This window comes from Neomonachus schauinslandi, chromosome 10, assembly GCF_002201575.2.
Source record: "Neomonachus schauinslandi chromosome 10, ASM220157v2, whole genome shotgun sequence".
In the NCBI taxonomy this organism is placed as follows: domain Eukaryota; kingdom Metazoa; phylum Chordata; class Mammalia; order Carnivora; family Phocidae; genus Neomonachus; species Neomonachus schauinslandi.
In genome coordinates, this window is record NC_058412.1 from 30,913,522 (window position 1) to 30,933,876 (window position 20,355).

Sequence of the window (20,355 nt, forward strand, 5' to 3'; positions counted from 1 at the left end):
AACTCATTTATCCGGAATATTTTATATGAGTTCTTGAATAAAACTTGAGAACCAAAAAACAAAACAAAACAAACAAAAAAAAAACAAAACAAAAAGAAGAGGAAGCAGTCAGAAAAATATTTCAAAAAATAATGGCAAAAACTCTCAAATTTGACAAAAACCATTAATCGATACAACCAAGAAGCTCAAATAACTCCAACAAGAGAATACAAAAAGATCCCCACCTAGATACGTAATATTTAAACTACTGAATGCCAAAAAACAAAGGCAATTTGAAAGCAAGAGAAAAAGGACTCATTACTACAGGGGACCACCAATACAATTAACATGTGACTTCTCATCTGAAACAGTGGAGTCCAGGAAGCAGCAGAATGACATAGTCAAAGTGCTTAAAAACCAAGGATTCCATATCCCCAAAACTACCATTCAAAAGCAAAGATGAAATGAAAACATTCCCAGATAAAGAATTAGAGAATTCATTGCTAGCAGACCTGCCTTGCCAGAAATACTAGAAGTCCTTCATGCTAAAAGGAAATTAAGATGGCAACATGAATCCTTGGAAAGAAAGAAGAATATCAGATATAGTAAATTTATGGGTAACAAAAAGGGCCTGTGTATTTTCTCATCTTTTTTTTAAAGACATAAAACTGTATATAAAGCAAAAATTATGACACTGTATCACTGAGTTTATAATACCTACAGCACATGGGAAGGAAATCCAGGAAAAGGAAATACATTGGAGCAAAATTTCTGTATTTTACCAGAATATTAATGTGAAGTAGATTGTGATAAATGAAGATATAACAACTAAGGAAATAACTCACAAATATAGTAAAAAATAAAATCAAGAGGAATTAAAATGATACACCAAAAAAACAATACAAAAGAAGGCAGGTACAAGAGGAAGAGGGGAAAGAAGACAGGAAACATATAGAAAACAACAAAAATGGGAAATACAAAAAAAAATGGGAATTGTAAATCCAACCGTATCAATGATTGTATTAACTGTAGATGGCTTAAATACCCCAAAAGGCAGTTTTGTCAGATTGAAATTAAAAAGCAAGATACAGCAACTAACTATATGCACCAAGAGGCTGAAACTAAGTGGATGGAAAAAATGTGCCATACAAAACAGTCATCAATAGAGAGCTGGAGGGGCGCCTGGGTGGCTGTTGGTTGGACGTCTGCCTTCAGCTCAGGTCATGGTCTTGGTGTCCTGGGTTTGAGCCCTGCATCAGGCTCCCCACTTGGCAGGGAGTCTGCTTCTCCCTCTCCCTCTGCCTGCCATTCCCCCCTGCTTGGGCTCTCTTTCTGTGTCAAATATATAAATAAAATCTTAAAAAAAAATAGAGCTGGAGTGGTTATATTACTATCAGACAAAGTAGACTTTAAAACAAGAAATAGGGCGCCTGGGTGGCTCAGTTGGTTAAGCGACTGCCTTCGGCTCAGGTCATGATGCTGGAGTCCCGGGATCGAGTCCCGCATCGGGCTCCCTGCTCAGTGGGGAGTCTGCTTCTCCCTCTGACCCTCCCCCCTCTCATGCTCTCTCTCTCTCATTCTCTCTCTCTCTCTCAAATAAATAAATAAAATCTTTAAAAAATAAATAAATAAAAATAAAATAAAACAAGAAATATTCATAGAGACAAAAATACTTTATAATAAAAGCATCATCATATCAGAAAGATACAATTATAAATGTATGTATGCAGCTAGAAGAGCCGTAGATGCTTTGAAGCAATAATTGTGACCAGAGGCTACTCTTGGAGTCACCTCAGTGTTGGGTAAAACCAATAGTTCTAGTAAATACTGCTTCAAATTTCCTGAACAGCATGTTAACTTTCTTTTAGATGAATATTTCTCTGAGCACAGTGACCTCTGCTGGTATTTATATAAATTAAAATGCAGTTTCTACCATTTTCATAGAAAGGTTCTACCAGGGGCGCCTGGGTGGCTCGGATGGTTAAGCCTCTGCCTTCAGTTCAGGTCATGATCTCCAGGTCCTGGGATCGTGCCCCACACCGAGCCCCACATCAGGCTCCCAGCTCAGCAGCGAGTCTGCTTCTCCCTCTCCCTCTGCCTCTCCCCCGCTCATGCTATCTGTCTCAAATGAATAAATTCTTTAAAAAAAAGAAAGAAAGAAAGAAAGAAAAGGTTCCATTCCAGCATAAGGTCATTTGCTCAGAGAAAGGATCAGAGAAACATAAAGAATACATATTAGAACCTTCCTTTGAATCACATGAGTATTGCAAACTGTATTATAATAGTGATAAGCCAGGCCAATCCGTCCAGTAACTAGTGAACTAGGTGGGCCATTACTACCCCCAACTGCAATATTCTGGTTATGTATTAGAATCACCAGGAAGATTTTTAGAATATTAATGCTCAGGCATCACCCTCAGCAATTTTGACTTCATTGGAATGTTTCTAAGGCTTCTGGGTGATCCTAATATGTAACTAGGGAAAACCACCGCCCTAGAGTAAAAGCTTTCACTAATATTCTAAGTGCATAAATGTTTAGCTAGAATTTGCCCCGTAGCTTCATGAAGCACTTCCTCAAGAACGAGTCACAGAGAAACAACCTTCCCAGACTAACAGTGTGTCTCGGTAAGACTGTTGCAACCCTACCAGTAACAGCACCTAAGATTTTCAGAAAGAATTATATGGAAGATTGTGAACAGTTGAAGACAAATGTCTAAACCAGGGGTGGTAAACATTTTCGGTAAATGGTTTTGTGATTTACAATCTGTCACAATTACTCAACTCTGCCACTGTAACACAAAAAGTCAAGAGATGATAGGTAAACAAATGAGCCTTGGCTGCGTTCCAGTAAAACTTTATGGATGCTGCAATTTGAATTTCATATAATTTTCATGTCATTAAGTATTATTACACTTTTAATTTTTTCAACCACATAATAATGTAGAAACCATCTTAGCTCATTAGCTGTATGAAAACAGCAGTGGGCCAGATTTGGCCTGTGGGCCATCATTTCCTAAATCCTGGTCTAAACAGCCTGCACTCTGAAAGAATATAAACATTAAAGCATAGTATAACCATACTTAGTTAAAAAAGGCAGTATGTTCTTATTATAGGAGCCCAGGAACTCTGGTGATGGTTGTTTTGACAATGACTGAGATAAACTAGCCCATCTAACTTTACCTCTGCCATATATATTTTCTTTACAGCCAGATTTTTTATTCTTGGCATTGAACAGATTCATTTTCTATAATCCAGATTTCTTCAAGATATGCTACAATCCAAAATAAAAACTAACAGGTCTTCCTATAAGGATCACATTCAGCCTCCTGCAAGCTTTGGTTACCAAGAACCACCCAGGGAATCTGCAGAGAACTGGATAGGATTATAGGATATAACCTTAGGCAGCTGATAGTCATATGAAATGGCTGCTGTTGGTCCAATGACGTTATGTTTCTCACATGGGATAGGCGGACTCATCTGGGCTCACCAGCTCTTGGAGTGGTAGGTAAGTCTCCACCCTTCTCAGAGAACTGTCTGCACAGAAATTTTCCACACCCTTTCTGAGGAGAACTCTTGGGAGTTTAAGCCAAATGAGAAAAAACCCTTGCACTAGAGCTGCAGAGTGGAGCTGGACATTAACAGCGGCCTATGGATCCAGATCCTCTGCAGGCAGAGTCAGACAGGGTCAGAGTCAGTCTTAGAGGTAGCTGGAAGGAAATGGGAACTTTTCATTGAAATGGGGATTATAAAGGTCTCAGACAAGAGAGGAGGTTCCAATTTTATATGCTTGGTTTAATAGGTTAGAATTCATTCATTCATCCATTAACTAACTTTTCCTTCATCAAGTACTAGGCAGTGAGGAAATGGAATAAGGCCTGGTACATGCTGTCCCAATTAGACTTTTGGCAGCATACCTGCAGAAAAGTAAATAGGCAATTACAGTGTGAATAGGAATCCGACTATAGAAGTTCACGGTGTTGAGAGCAAGGGAACGTCAACCAGACTTTTGAATATGTGGAAACTTTCCAGAATAGGGGGAAAATATGCATTCTGCCACAATTAAAAAAAAACTATGCTGAGACACCATTTTCCAACTCAAGATTGGTAAAATTAACAAGTGACAGCCCACCATGTTACACAAGGTATACCACGTAGACAATAGGAGAGAAACAGACATATACCTAGTCACCAGGGCAAACTAACAATATCTAGCAAAAATATAAATGCACATATCCTTTGACCAGCAATTCAACTTCTAGGGATTATCCAAGATATGCAGGGTCACATGTAATGTATTGTGCAAGGTGATTGATTCACTACAGCATTGTTACAGTTAATTAGAAACAACCCTCCTATCGGGTGATAAGAAACTGATTCAGTTCCTGTTAACTCCGCTCAAAAATGCTCAGTGGAAAAAAAGCAAGCACTCTCCAAAGTATACAAGGTCCTATATGATCTATGTCCTACAGCCCTCTCCCTTCCTATGCCATCTTTTCCCGTTTCTCGCTTCTGTTCACTTCATAGTGGCCTCCTTACCCAACTGAAAACTCTTCAGGGCCTTCACAGTTACTGTGCCCTCTGCCCAGAGCTGATGTACCTTACTCCCTCACTTGCACAAATGTCACCATCAGAGACCTTCCTTAGATACCCTTTACTCAACACCAACCAACTCCCTCTCTCTCCCCCAGCTTCATGGTTGTGCATATACGTTATTACCCACCTGTTTGTTCATTTGTCTCTCCAGAACTTAAGCTCCATGAAGACAGACTTTGTTCACCTGTTTTCCAAGGCTAGCAGTACCTGGCACATTGAAGGGGCACAAAAGTTACCTGCATAAATTATGCAATATCCAGGAACTAAATAGTATGCAACATAAAAAAAATGAGGAAGTGCCATTTTTACCTACATAAAAGAACTCCAAAATGTTAAGTGAGAAAAACAAGGTCTATCTCTTTTGTGTTAAAAGGAAAAAGAAGAAAATATCTATGTATATTTCCTCAGGCTATATAATTGGTAACAGTGGTTACCTTTGGGGAGAGAACTGTGCTGCTGATTTAGGGGTAGGGAGCCTCCTTACTGTATACACCTTGAATATATATTACCAAGTCAAAAAATGAAATAAAATGGAAAATAAGTTGGGCCAATGGCCTATGGGAAAGGGAAAAAGCACTAGATCTGAGAACTGGCCTTGAGGGCGTTAACAGTTAATTGGCTACTGCCTTCCACATGCTTGTTATCCTTCTATCCAGCATCTTTTCTTCATTATGTCTGGAAAGAAAATAGCCGAATTATTAGCAATGGCATAATCTACAATGGGTAGAATCATAGATTGTATTTTCTGATTTTCCCATATGGTTTTGTTTTAAAGGGGCCATAAGGTGCTTTATTGATTAGAAAAGTAAGGGCTTTGGGTGGCTGGGTGGCTCAGTCGGTTGAGCATCTGCCTTCGGCTCAGGTCATGATCCCAGGGTCCTGGGATCAAGCCCCGCATCAGGCTCCCTGCTCAGCGGAGCCTGCTCCTCCCTCTCCCTCTGCTGCTCTGCCTGCTTGTGCTGTCAAAATAAATAAAATCCTTAAAAAAAAAAAGTAAGGGCTTTGGAATGGTATGTAGGATTCAAACGTTTCCTACCTCCTAACAGGATAATAGTACAGTATTAATCTTTCTGAACCTACTTCCTCTTCTGCGAGATGGGGTTAACAGCACTATTGTTGTGGGCATTGACAAAATGTCCTTTGGTATTTTTACTAGAATGTTAACAGGAAACCCCTAAGGTGTGGAAAAAGTAACCTATCTGGCTTTAAAGCTGCCTACTGGTGTTTCCCTGCCACCGTCCCTTAAGATAATTCTGGATAGAACAGCTTTAATACTACCATACCTTAAACCTAGGCACCTGCACCCATTTCTTTCGCTTGTCACCAGTTTTCACCACCCTCCAAATACTCCAAGACCAGCCAGGCCCCTAGTATGTTACTTCGACTTTTACTCCATCATGTCTTTCCAGCTTTGCAATTATTTACATCGAGTTTGTACAGCCCTCCCTTCCAAAGGCCTCCAAATAACAGTTGCTCAAGAAGAGCCAGCTCTAATGAATTCTTTGCTATTACTCTTCACTCTGATTACTCCTTGCAAAGCTGTTAAGAGCTCCCACTTCCTTTTAATATTATCTTGGAAATCACCATGCTCTTTAGACTTCAAGATAGGCTACACAAAGGAGAAATCACAATCCCATACCACCATTCATTTAACCAATTCTCAGTTTGATGGTGTTTCCAAACTCCCTCAGATTTCCTTCATCCTCAGGAGGGAACATGGCAAGGTGGTAGGACCTCTTTCACTCAATACTTAGCCTAGCTCCAAGTCCAAAGGAAACTATCACTGTGAAGTCAGGGGTATGCATTACCTAGCTTTCAACACCTCTCGGTAGGTGAGAGGACCAAAATAAGATTTTATGTCCAAAGTACTGTGTCTGATATGTTTAATTAGCTGCCAAGTAGTGCCAGGTTTAAAATTTAGAAGGAATGAGCCTAGACTAGCACTTATCCAGTCACATAAATTTAGCATTCCTAACATCTTAACTGTAAACAAAAGTACACTGCATCAAAGTGTTATCATTTTAAGATGTATACTAATCACAGAAGTAGTTGCTGTCAAGCACGTGAAAGGTACTAACCTAGATACCCAGCATTCCCTTTCTCATTAAGGGCAAAACTTTCTGTGCTGGTTTCTTAAACCCATTTTTGCCCCTACCCTCCTCTGTATCCTTCTCATCCTTTTGTACTAATCTCTAGGATGCTGCTAGCAATCCATCCCCAAGCTACACGTAATTCCTACTCTTGGCTCAGAACTCCCACTTCCAAAAATTGATATCAGGATTGTTTGTTCTCTGCAGATTTATTAAGTGAACTTATCTTTATATAATACAGAACAATTAAAGCTGACCAAGTGGAACAAATAAGCCTGCCAATTATACAGCTTTACACCATTATAATTCAGCCAGTTGTCAAAATTCTGAAAACAAAGCATCCAATCTTTCAACGCACTAGTGATCAGACCAAATGAAATTTGATGCAGACCAGTATTCTGCTTTTTTGCACCAATGCTAATGAATACCTGGTAAAAGCTTGACCAGAAAACTCAAAATTAACTACTATTGCCCTACTAAAGATAAAGTCTCAATAAAGAATCTACTGGCTATATTCTAAGATCTACCAGATGCTACCAAAACAACCACATAAGGTGTTGCTAAATGTAGGTGAGATTTACAAAACTGCTTTAGTCTCATTAACATTTCTGGTTGACATCTTTAATTACTTTTGCACCAGCCTGGCAAAATAAGATGTTGGTAGTCAGAAACTGAAAAACCTAGATTGGGAATTAACAGATCTCTGCTCAGAATATGGCAATCCATCTCAAGAGACAGATTATCCGGACTGGAAAATTTTGCAAAGCTGGTTTACATGAAGGTGTTTTGTCCCAAATTCAGACAATTCCTCAAACATGCAAAAGCTGTGGTATAAAATGTTGAAAAAACAAAACATTGGGTAGAACTTAATAAAATCAGGAGTTCTAGTTTGACACCATCCCATCTAATAGCCTGAAAACCTCAGTTACTATACTTAACTAAACAGCCTTCGGAATCACTGGTCCCTCTAGGTTGACAGATTGAGATAGAGCTTGGTATCTAACACCACCAACTCCAAAAGATTAACGTAGGAACTTGTCATACACACTTATGCTATTAAGGGGACTTGAGTTCTTCTCTCACCCAAAGCTCTAAGGATAAAAAGGAATTTTCAAAGTGTATGTATACTACAGCTAATGACGTTGACGACTCAACACCATTAAACTTTGAAATGTTAAGTCTGTATGAATATGGTTAATATCAAGGTTTACCCCTGAAGCTTAACAAACTGAATATTAATATTGAACACAAATCAGAAATCTAGTTAGAAACATTTTATTTAAATGTGCCAAATAAAAACCCACATTTTCAGACCATAGGATGTTAATACATTCAACAAAAATTTTATATTATCTTACTGCTGTGAATTTACAGAGTAACAATCCAGATCCATTTTGATTAGATGGTTGAAATACCCTTCCTAGGTTACACTTTGACACCACAAATCCCTTATAATAATGTAAACAAAATAACTTTTCCCAAAAAGGTGAACTTGAGAACTTCAGTCCACTCTTTCAGGACTTGCACTTCTTCGCGGACTTCCTGATGGGGAACGACTAAAAAAAAAAAAAAAAAAAAAATTAAGTTCGGCACTGATTAGTACTTACTGAAATTTACTCTTCTCGTGTACATGTCAGGGCAAAACTCAGTTTCAATAAACTCAAAGGTGGCCAAAAGTACTTCATGGCAGAAAGCTAAAAATCAGAAGATTTACATACAAATCCTTTGTCCCCGCTTAAGATTAGGTTTAATAGCCACCTTGCTATAACTGCAAGAGAACTATTTGAATTCTGGGAGGTTTTTCCTTCATGTGGGTACTTCATTTACCTATCGTCTCATGTGGAGGAAAAAGGTTTCTTAACATGAAATTATACAGTTAAAGGTTCACAGCACTAAACATCTTAATAATCACCGTAACATTTTACGACTAAATATCTACCAAAAATACAAACTAATGTTGAAGTAGGAAAAGCAATCACCGAAGAAACCTAGTATACAGTAATATATATAGCACCAATTCTCCAAAGAGCTCAAAGCCTGCAAAGTAAGCAGTAAGCAAAACAAATTCTGCAGAGGCCACTTGACAGTTAAGATTTGGCAACAAATTATTTAGCTTACCTTCTTTTTGGAGATGGAGATCTGGACTTTGATCGGCTGTCAAAACATGAGAAATTCTATTAAGAAAAAGTACTAACCAATCCCTTTCTTATAATCACAGTATCATGAAATGAACCCCCAAAGTTGCCCTGAGCTTAAAATTAAAAGGTCAGGCCACAATTAAACTGAGAAAGAGCCTTGCAGTTTTTGCAAACAAAAGCCAATCTTCCAACAACTGTTCATAAAATGAGTGACCTGCTTCACTGCATCACAATCTTTACATCTGCTTTAAGCACAATTATCTCAGAATGCTTCTCCATGAGCCCATCAGTTCTAACAAGGCCTCTTCATGTAACCCCAAAGCCAGAAACTTCTCACTACAGCTTGACATTTTCTTGTCCAGGAAGTCAGCCACAATAGGCCACGTATAAATGGAAGTTCTAAAGTTTGATTTACTAAGAAGGTACTGCGTTCCACTAACACCTAAGCTTAAAGTTAACACTTGAAATTTCAACAATTCAAAACACTTTGAACTCTTTGGATATTGGTGCCATATAACTAGAAGAACATTCTTCAGATTTTTACCCTACCTGCTTCGTGGTCGTGAGAGAGACCTGGATCTTGATCTTGACCTCGACCGTGATCTTAATAAAAAGAAAAACAATTATACCAATTAGTTCATAGGAATAATCTCTTTAAACACCTACTGAGCACTATTATTAGGTAAACTAAGAATAGAGAAAGTAAAATTAAGCAAGACACAGGGTGCTTGGCTGACTCAGTAGGTAGTGTGTGACTCTTGATCTCAGGGGTTAGGAGTTAAGAACCCACGCTGGGTGTAAAGATTAAAAAAATTGTGTTGTTTTTTTAAAAGATTTTATTATAAAATTGACAGAGAGAGACACAGTGAGAGAGGAACACAAGCAGAGGGAGAAGCAGGCTTCCCACTGAGCAGGGAGCCGGATGCGGGGCTCAATCCCAGGACCCTGGGATCATGACCTGAGCCGAAGGCAGACACGTAACGATGAGCCACCCAGGTGCCCCTAAAAGTTTTTTAATGAAGTATTACAAAAAAAAAAAAAAAAACTAAGCAAGACACAACTCTTTTCTTCTATCGGCCTATGACTGGACAAACGACACTTTCAGTAAGAACCACCACTTCAATTACTTGGTTCTATCATACTCATTGATCTGGATTGTCATAGTTCCTGAAGAGAGGTATGACATTATCTTCGAGCATATAGTATCCAAGAGAAATAAAAAATGGTTTTCATTTAAGACTGCTATGGTTTGGTTTATTTTTATCTTAAAGGAATCAAAACAACATCACACAGACCCCTAAACAGAGATTTCAATTCTGCTGGTGGTAAGTGAGTAGAAAGTCACAACTGGGTCTTAAAGACTATTCTTAAGATCATTAACAAGCTTTCACAGTTCAGGACCATCAATTTGTCATACAAACTAAATCTGGCTCTAAAATACACAAATTGGTGTCCTGCAATGCACTCATCTAGAGAGTCCAAAGCTTTCTCAAGTGCATTAAAATTTTAGAATCCCTGCATTTAGAGATTTTGTGCTATTATTTAACTCCCAGTGGCATTCCCTACTAGTGACTCAACTGCAGTATTGTCAACTCTTCATTTTCTAGAATCTTAACCATTTCTATCACCTTTAAAAGACTTCTATAAAAGGAGTAAAAAAAAATAAGGTTCGTAGTTTGATTTTTAATTTCTTACATTTCAGTGTAAGTCTCTGGTTAAAAACAGCCTACATTCACCCACAGGTACACTACTACTGTAAACAACTTCCCATGGTCTCAAATTCACCCATCATTCAAAAAAGGAGAAATTTTTATGTTTCAACTTGCTTCTAAGTATCCTCTTCATTCTTTTTTTTAAAAAGATTTTTATTTATTTGAGAGTACACAAGAGGGGGTAGGGTCAGAGGGAGAAACAGACTCCCCACTGAGCAGGGAGCCCAATGTGGGACTCGATCCTGGGACCCCAGGATCATGACCTGAACCAAAGGCAGTCGCTTAACCAACTAAGCCACCCAGGCACCCTATCCTACTCGTTCTAATGGGCCTCCTTATCAGAGATCCAGAAATTATCACCTTTTAAAGGTAGCATCATTTACCTAGACAGACATAATCTGACTAGAGTTCAATGTCTACCCGGAGTGTTCACTGAAATGACTTGAGGATTTGTGCTTTGGCCAATCCTCTACCATAGCCTCTCAAGCCTTTAAAAATGTTTGATTGGGCTTTTCTTTATCTGTATAATTACGGTAATATCCATTTACAGGTCATGTAGAAATTCAACTTTTAGGTCTCAAAAAAATATTTTCTGAAGCAATCCATTTCAATTATGTCTTTAAGACACTCATTGTCTTAAAGTGCAGTCATTAAGACGTGACAATCCAAATACAAATAAGGGAAAAAAAGTGTTACATACTGGAAATACCTCGATCCTTTTATAGAACCAGACCTAGATCGTCTGAGTGAAGCTGATCTTGATCTACGAAGAGACACTGATCTTGATCGTCGTGGAGATGCTGATCTTGATCTAAAACATAAATCCAAGTTTAAGTCTTATGTCCAATTAGTTTATCACTTGTTAAAGCTTAAATTAAACAGTATTTCTCACCTCCTTCCCCTGCTCCTGCTTCGTGAGCGAGAGTATCGCCTACCCCTGGACCTCGAATGTGATCTAGACCGTGACCTATTTTTTTAAGTTAGAAAAAAACAAAATGTTAGATGGTAACTCGTTTTTAGAGTTTGTGTGCCTCTGCTGAAATCAAATCTCAAAACTATTTAAATTTAGTGTCTCATTTGGAAATAAACTCTGGGCCTATTAGTTTTTTTTTTTTTTTTTTACTACCTAAAAAAAGATTTGTTAAAAGCTGAATTACATCTTAGAATTACATAATATAAAACACTGTAATGTGTATTTAAAATAAACCTTGCAAGTTTGCAGGTCGACCCTCTTTGGCCCATGGTCTAGTAGATCTAGACGATCTAGAAGTATCTATAGCCGATCGCTGCATCTAGATGTTTTCTTCAATCTAACGACGATCAAACTGACAGCCAAATGAGCCAGGTGAGGCTTGATTGACGCAAGAAGATTTTTCTAGTTGGGAATGTGGTCAATCTGGTGTTCCTCTTTCTAAACCGGAGGGGGCCCCAATTGTAAGCCAAATTTACTGTTACGGCGATCACCGTCTCAAATTTTCTGCCCTTTAAAGAATAAGGTGAAGCTAGGTGTAGATGACTCGAGGGGATCTGGCCTCTTATGCTGATCACCTCAAGGTCTAGGAGGATCTTAATTGTCGGATTTGCAAGGCGCCTCAGCATGATATCATAAGGCTCGTGACATTCTGAATCAAGGCGACTGACTCAAACGAAGAAACCTGAAAGGTTTTGACCAGGTTGATTATTAATATATTAACATTTGTTTAATTAAACAAAAACTGTAAAATACACCTGTACAATTAACATTCAAGTTTATAGAAAAATACTAGTTTCTGCCTTGCTAATAAAAAAATTACTTGATTAACTAGTATACCAACCATTCTCTTATTAAAATAAATACCTGCTTCTCCGCCGCCGGCTATAACGATGACAATCATAAGCATAATGTCCCTTTTCGCCACACTCATAGCATCTATCATTGGGATCAAAGGGACGTCGGGCGGGTGGTCTATCAAAACGAGATCTCCGAGGCATGCCTGTTGATAATTCAACTCTCACTCGGGAACCACAAATCACCCTATAAAAGAGAATCAACAAAATTCTAATGCTAAGAATACACATCACTTCTAGATTTAGAACTTTCCAACCACTCTTCTCCCTCACAAACTTCAGCTATCTTTATAAACCCTTCCAACTCCACCTTTGCACCCCCTTCATATCTTAAATATACAGAATTATGATTAGCTATTTAGTCTCCTCCAGACTACAGAATCCAAGCTTATCACCTAGCTCACTACCCAGCCCACAGGAATATTCTAATAGACGTCAATTTCACAACCAACATCTTACTTACTTCCCATCCAGGCCTCGCACTGCATCTTCTGCATCTCTAGGATCTTCAAATTCCACAAAGGCAAATCCTGGAGGATTTCTCGCAATCCACACAGTTCTTAAGGGACCATAATAACTGAAAGCCCTTTCTAACTCTCCTTTGCCGGCACCGGTTCCCAGATTACCAACATACACCTTGGTTTCTGTTTAAAAACGCAAATAGAACAATGCATGTTATGCAAAATTTGCCTAAGTCTTAGTGAATTCTGTGCCCCAAACAGGCCATCCTTAATCCTGTGCAAAGCACGTTTAATGCTTTATCAAACATTTACTTTAGCCTTAAAACCAGCAAAGCCCATACATTTTGAAAAGCCAGGTGTATGACAAAGATTTTTACATTCTAATAAGGAAACGACCTCCAAAACAGAAGCACAGACACGTGGTAGGATATTCCGAGGCGTGGGGCGGGCCCCGCCCCGGCCCCGCCCCCGAGTCCCGGCAGCCCCGGGCGCGCGGGGAGCGCGCGGGCCGGCAGCGTTGGTAGCGGGCGGGCCCCGGCAGGGGCCGGACCGGGAGAGCGGGGCTGCGCCGGCTCTCGTCCTCCGCGGCAACCGCCCCAGGCGCAGGCTCGCCCAGACTCCAGCTCCCCGCCCCAGAGCCATAAACCGCGCTCGAAAGAGCTAAAAGAGAAAAGAAACCAGCCGCCAGACGAAAAGATTATGTCTCCATTCCCACTCCTCAATTCGACCGATTGTCTGACGAGAATGAGCAGCTCGAAGCTGCCACACTTTTGTTTAGTCTCAAATTCACCCCTGATTTTACGGCTGCGACCACATCTGTCTGCTAAAGTGGCGGGAAAGCGCCAAGGAAATGCGCCACCATGGTCGTCAATGTGCGCAAAATGGCAGCCGAGAGCGGGGGGGGGGGACGGGGGGGCAGGCGGGCGCCTCGAGGAAGGGCAACAGGGAAACAGTGATCGTGGGCTTGCCTCGGGCTGTGGTGGAAAATGAAATCGCCCAAGAATGAATACGGAACCCACCACAGACCTGCACCCGCCATCCCCCGGCTGCCCTCGATACCCCGCCCCCGCGGCCTCCGGCTTCGTATGGTGTGCGCCGAAGCCGCCATTACGCACGCGGAATAACCGTCTCCCAACCGCCGCGCCAAACCCCACGGCCTCGCAATACTCACTACATCCACAGCAACGTCCCTTACCGGACCCTGGCCTCTTACCTCCTCCATACCGCCCGTAACGCGACATGATGACTGGCTCGCGAGCTCGGCTGTTGCAGCTCGCAGAGCCCAGGGAGCGAGGAATACAAAAGCTCCGAAACCTACTCAGCAGCCAACGGTCCCGGCAGCACTACGAGGAAGAGGCTGGGTTCGCGTTTATATATGCGGCGGCTGTGTCTCTCTGCGCATGCGTCATTTCGACGTTCTGCGCGGCACAAAGGAGCTGGGCGGAAACAGTGGAGAAGCGGCGCGGAGGGAACTGAAGAGGCTAAGACGCTAGGCGCGGGCGGAGGGATACGTTTCCATGGGAACGACAGACCTCGCCTGTAAACCTGTGGACTTCCCCGCGGTGTCCCGCCCCCTCCCCTCCCCCTTTTCCTGTACCCTCCTCATTTTCCTCCCCTTCTCCCTCCCCCCTTTCATTTCCCCCAATCTAGGGACCCTCAGCTCTAGTAATCTTACTACAGGTACATTAGACCGGCCTTATGAAAGGCTGTAAAATTTAACCGCTGATGTTGCAGCTGCCGCCGCCTTTCTGCTGGGGGACCTGGCCTAGACTGATAGTCATCTTTGGGGCTCATCAGAGGTAATCGGGAGCTTGGCCAGGGTGAGAACTCCATGAACCCCGCCATTCTGAGTAGTGGTCACTGCACCCTGGGCCTCAAAAAAGAGTGACGCCCCCAGGGACTGCACCGACCCTCCGGCCCCTTCAGAACCAATTTTCTCCAATACCGTACGAGTTCTTGGGGGACAAAGGAATAGAGTTTTGTTTCGTTTTCCGGTTATGAAATTGTGCAAAAACCCTAAATCCTTAAAGCATTCTAGCTAGTGGCAATTATGAAATTATTTGCATTTGAAGCACAGACTTACTTGTGCTTCCTTTCTAGTGCTTTCTGCTGTGTATTGTAGTAACACATCTCATCCACTAATAACTTATCCTGAGGACTGGGACTTTAAGTTGTCTGAGTAATAGCCTTGCAGCTCAGCCATTCTCTATATAAAATAAATGTAAACCTTTTCTTTAGATAGAATCGCTTTGAATTCAGTTTTGATTTTATTTTTTATTTTTATTAAGTATAGTTGACAATGTTAGTTTCACATGTGCAACGTAGTGTTTCAATAATTCTTTACATTACTCTATGTTCACCATAAGTGTAGTCACCATCTGTCACCCATTCAACATTATTACAATATTATTGACTATATTTCCTATGCTATACTTTTCAGCTTTGATTTTATACAATGTATTTGCGAAACACGAAGTCTACAAATACAGATTTAACTTCTTTTTCACCAGCCACACATACAAAAAAAGACATTACACCATAAATACTTGGAATATATGAGTTGGAATTGTTGCACTTGAAAGATGAAGTCCTTAGATATTTGTATCTCTCTGTTTCTCATCTGTAAACTGCACATGATGTATAGGTAGTTGGTGAAGTAGGAATCCTCTCTTGACAATGTTACAAATTCATACACATTTTTTTTCAGATTTATCAAATTATGGAATACATCCATTGCAAAAAAATTCTAGCAAGAAAATAGAAGTTCTATAGGATATGTTATATTTGTTCTCAGGTTTTTTTTTTTTTAAGATTTTATTTATTTATTTGTCAGAGAGAGAGCACAAGCAGGGGGAGCCACAGGCAGAGGGAGAAGCAGGCTCCCCGCTGAGCAAGAAGCCCGATGCGGGACTTGATCCCAGGACTCTGGGATCATGACTTGAGCTGAATGCAGACACTTAACTGACTGAGCCACCCAGGCATCCCAGTTCTCCTTTTAGTTTTATTGATTTTTGTTTTCTACTTAACTGGGTTCTTCTCAAAGGATTAAATGATAAAGATCTTTTTATATACTTCCTGGAAGACAGAGTATCAGTTTTGTAAAGGTTCACTAATTTGACTTTCTTCTATTACGAGTTTATGGGGGCGCTTGAGTGGCTTGGTCTATTAAGCATCCAACTCTTGATTTCACCTCATGTCATGCTCTCAGAGTTGTGAGATCAAGCCCCACTTCAGGCTCCACACTGGGTGAGAAGCCTGCTTAAGATTCTCTCGCTCCCTCTACCCCTCCCTCCTCCTCCTCTCAAAAAAAACCCAAAAAAACACTTATGAAAAGTGTTGTTGCACAAAGCATAAGTAATTTATTGAAAGATAGTACTTAGTATACTATTAGGCCTCAATAAATGTTTTTTGTCTTTGTATACAAAGTCTATTGTACTAAAGAGAATTTTGAAGGATGTAATACTGTAAAAAATATTAAAAGAAGTTTTCCAACTTATAACAAACTGCTTTCAAGCACATTAAAGGAAAAGGGATAAACCCCGACTGGCTTGCCTACCTCTCTAGAGACAGGTGCTTTGATAAGCTAATTACAGGTTTTTATCTCTATTAGAGAAGGGCCAATTCTAGGCTGGTACCATGAAAAAACAATAGTTCCGCATGGTATTTCCATACACTATTCTACTGTACACTCTTTCTCTAAGAACACATAACGAATTCTTTTCACTAAATGTCAATCCAAATCAGGGAGATATTATTGTACAGAGTACTTTTATTCCCACTGATTCTTTTGAAATCAGTTTCAGCCACATAAATTTCTGCCTATAGCATTGAGTTAAATTAAGATCACCTCCCCAGATTCAAGTGGAATATAAAACTACTTAATTCAACGAATATTCTAAGATTTCCTAATATGAAATTTTTAAGTAATTATTGATATACTACTGTTGTTAAATATTGATTTATTATTAGTTTAGGAGAGGGTGGGTTAATTCTTAATCCTTTTACAGCAGCTTTCAAAATTTATCTGCATTTCCTAGATTCAGTTTTTCCAGAGAAGCATTAAAGAAAAAGTTTACTCTCTTATTTTCTTCTCCATTTTAGTTTCACTTTTAAATCATTGTCACTATTTTAGCTTATATGTGAAAACCTTAAAACAAAAACAAATTTAGACCTTTTGCACATGTATCTATTTTTAATGTAAAGAAATAGTCTGTACTTCTAAACACTAGTCTTTTCATATGTATTTATATATCTGCTGTATATATATATGTATATGTACTGTGGGTCAGTCCAAACAGCTATATTCAACTACAATTTGCTTTTCTTTTTTCAACATTTCATAATCTTCAATTCCCTCTAGAATGCTCTTACAAAATTTTAGGAAGGAAAAATTCTCAGAATCATGTTTATAATTCTTTCATATTGTATAAAGAAATTAAGTTTTCATTAGCCAAGAACTGGACTATGATCAGTACTGAAGTGTGAAGATGGGGGTGAGGGAGCAACAGTGGCTCATTAAGAATGCCCGTGCCTTCACCAACCTCAAAGGGTGGAACTAGGAAGAGTGAAAATGTGATGCAAGAGTGAGCCACTGATACAAATACTACCTAAATGGGTGGTTTAGGAGTATAAACAATCTAGGATAAATGAGGCTTTCTGAGGAATGCCTGATTGTATTAAAAAGTGTGGAACTGTAAAACCATCAAACCCCAGTTCAATTATGTTGTTCCTTATCTAAAGAAAGAATATCAATGAAAGGGACTTGGTCAGCCTGTTGTCTTAACTAGAAAGAGCTAGACTGGCTTGGATAGAGTTTAGCAGTTCATTCAGCACTATCTTAGGAGAGAACCTATGTTATTAGCCAGCCCTCAGCTGTACTTAAAGATTACTGCTCAAGACCATTGACTTCCCTTATTTGATGTTTTGATACTGATCTTTTAGTCCCTGGAAATGAATATCCTCTACTGTAAATTAATAAAAATGATTTTTGTTTATGAATTCTTTCCTTAAAACAGGTGGTATATACTTTTAGGTAGGTATAGTATAGTATAGTATAATGATTAAGGTGGGTAGGTATAGTATAATGATTAAGAGCATAAGCTCATGGAGTGTGACAGTTGGGTTTGAAGCTTGGATCCACTATTTAATAGCTGCCTACCCTTGACCAAGTTGTTAATCTACTGGTACTTCAGCTTCCTCATCTGCAAAATGGGGTTTGCAAGACTACCCATCTTAGAGAGTTGTTGTTAGGATTAGATGAGGTAAATCAAGCAATTAACATTGCCCAGCGTCTAGCACATACTGAGTACTCAATAAAGGTTAGCTGTTAGGAGAATGAAGAGGGACGGGAGTAGCAGTGTTTTGACTAACCTTTGTCAGTTGCTAAAAATTTGATATGACCTGGGTACATTGACAAAAGTGAAGTTTTGTTTCTGCAAAGCTGGGGACTAGACCCTGAAACACAGTAACTAGCCTTATGTGGCCACTCCTGAGACACCTTTGTCTCTTCACTCATTGACTTCTAAGTGAAATTGTCACTTTTCTTCTTTGACCCTATCCACACAGACAAAAACAATCTGACACTTATAAAAAGCAACAAGGCAGAAAAAGAAATTTTCTTCATGAAAAGTGAATCTACAGGAATCCCAAAATCAAATGCTGAAACCTTAAGGTTCTATGGCATTTGCCTATGGAATGGGGAGATACATGTTCATGAACAATGGGGAAGGTGTTGCTTTTTATTACAAAGTCTTTGAAGCTTTTTTTTTTTTTTTGAGAGAAAGAGAGAGAGAGGGAGGGGCAGAGGGTGAGGGAGAGAGAGAATCTTAAGCAGGCTCCATGCCCAGCTTGGAGCCCAACGCAGGGCTCGATCTCATGACCCTGAAATCATGACCTGAGCTGAAAATGCATCAGACGCCTAACCAACTGAGCCACCCAGGTGCTCCTTTGAAGCTAATTTCTTTTTTTTTTTTTTATTTTATTTTTTTTCTTTTTTTTTTTAAAGATTTTATTTCTTTTTTAGAGAGCGAGCGAGAGAGAAACAGCATGAGAGGGGAGAGGGTCAGAGGGAGAAGCAGGCTCCCCGCTGAGCCGGGAGCCCGATGTGGGACTCGATCCCAGGACCCTGGGATCATGACCTGAGCCGAAGGCAGACGCTTAACCATCTGAGCCACCCAGGCGCCCCGAAGCTAATTTCTAAGTATACTTTTTTTAAAAAGCAAATAGAAAATCTATTCCCAAGCCAATGACAAATGGATACATACACCGTGACTCAAAGAGGTAAGTTCAGACTTTGTAAGAAAGGAGCAGTTTGAGGGGCGCCTATGTGGCTCAGTCAATTGAGTGGCTGCCTTTGGCTGGGGCCCTGTTCTCAGGGTCCTAGGATAAAGTCCCAGGTCGGGCTCCCCACTCAATGGGGAGTCTGCTTCTCCCTCTCCCCCTGCCCAGCTCGTGCTCTCTCTCTCAAATAAATAAAATATTTTTTAAAAAAATAAAGAAGTGGTTTGAAACACATAGAGAAATGAGGAATTTTATTAAATCAGTTTAACTACCTCATTTTTCAAATGAGACTAAGACTTAGAATTATAACACAGTGAGTGCAGTGGTACCCAAATCTTGCCACGAGGACTATCAGAACTTTGATAAAAATATCTCCAATTCCAGAAAACTAGGAACTATTGCCAACCACTCTTTCTCGGGAAGAACCATCTTTTATTCTGTGAATATGTCTTATTTTTTTAAATGTTCCTCCCCCCCCTTTTAAAATTTATTTATTCATTTGAGAGAGAGCTGGGAGCCTGATATGGGGCTCAATCCCAGGACCTGGAGATCTTGACCTGAGCCAAAGGCAGAGGCTTAACCATCTGAGCCACCCAGGCGCCCCCAATGAAAGGATGCTAAGAGTAATTTTTTTTTAAAATCTTATGTTTTCTTTTTCTTCCTTTAAGTTTGTTTATTTTTAGTAATCTCTACACCCAACATGGGGCTCCAACTCACGACCGTGAGATCAAGAGTCAGTATGATCCTCTGACTGAGCCAGCCCGGCACTCCTCTTCATGGTTTCTTGATAGAAAAAAGTTTGTGGGGGCGCTTGGGTGGCTCAGTCAGTTGGGCGTCTGCCTTCAGCTCTGGTCGTGATCCCGGGACCCTGGGATTGAGCCTCACGTTTGGGGCTCCTTGCTCGGCGGGGAGCCTGCTTCTCCCTCTCCCTCTGCCCCTCCCCCCTGCTTGTGCGCTTTCTCTCTGTCAAATAAATAAATAAAATCTTAAAAAAAAAAAAAGGAAAAAGTTTTTCAGATCTACCTAGTTCCCAAAATCCAAGTCTGGAATCTCTAGTTAAGAACAAAGTATGAGGGCGCCTGGGTGGCTCAGTTGGTTGAGCGACTGCCTTCGGCTCGGGTCATGATCCTGGAGTCCCTGGATCGAGTCCCGCATCGGGCTCCCTGCTCGGCGGGGAGTCTGCTTCTCCCTCTGACCCTCCTCCCTCTCATGCTCTCTGTATCTCATTCTCTCTGTCTCAAATAAATAAATAAATAAAATCTTAAAAAAAAAAAGA

General features: G+C 40.2%; 1 protein-coding gene across 4 annotated transcripts; it reads right to left on the bottom strand.

Moving 5' to 3' along the window:
• Positions 1-7,641: 7,641 nt before the first annotated feature.
• On the bottom strand, positions 7,642-14,180 carry SRSF7 (serine and arginine rich splicing factor 7). 4 transcript variants are annotated; one of them, XM_021697759.2, is made up of 8 exons: positions 14,014-14,180; positions 12,803-12,983; positions 12,350-12,526; positions 11,405-11,479; positions 11,213-11,323; positions 9,350-9,403; positions 8,781-8,816; positions 7,642-8,218 (listed from the first exon to the last, which is right to left on the bottom strand). In XM_021697759.2, the coding sequence occupies exons 1-8, from the start codon at positions 14,039-14,041 to the stop codon at positions 8,164-8,166; spliced, it is 717 nt and encodes a 238-aa protein (XP_021553434.1). In that variant the 5' UTR covers positions 14,042-14,180; the 3' UTR covers positions 7,642-8,163. The 4 variants fall into 4 exon arrangements, with proteins under 4 accessions (XP_021553434.1, XP_021553436.1, XP_044774881.1 ...); XM_021697761.2 differs by having other exon boundaries at positions 7,922-8,218; positions 11,222-11,323; positions 14,014-14,134; XM_044918946.1 differs by lacking the exon at positions 8,781-8,816 and having other exon boundaries at positions 7,928-8,218; positions 11,222-11,323; positions 14,014-14,134.
• Positions 14,181-20,355: the final 6,175 nt, after the last annotated feature.

What these genes read in the sequence shown, in the direction of transcription:
- SRSF7 (XM_021697759.2), bottom strand. Translation starts at nt 14,041, where the DNA reads ATGTCGCGTTACGGGCGGTATGGAGGAG. An exon ending in AAAGGATCGAGGTATTTCCA is followed by an intron (nt 9,404 to 11,212) that starts GTATGTAACACT and finishes CTTTTTATTAAG; the next exon opens with ATCACGGTCGAGGTCAAGAT. An exon ending in CTCTCACGACCACGAAGCAG is followed by an intron (nt 8,817 to 9,349) that starts GTAGGGTAAAAA and finishes ATGTTTTGACAG; the next exon opens with CCGATCAAAGTCCAGATCTC.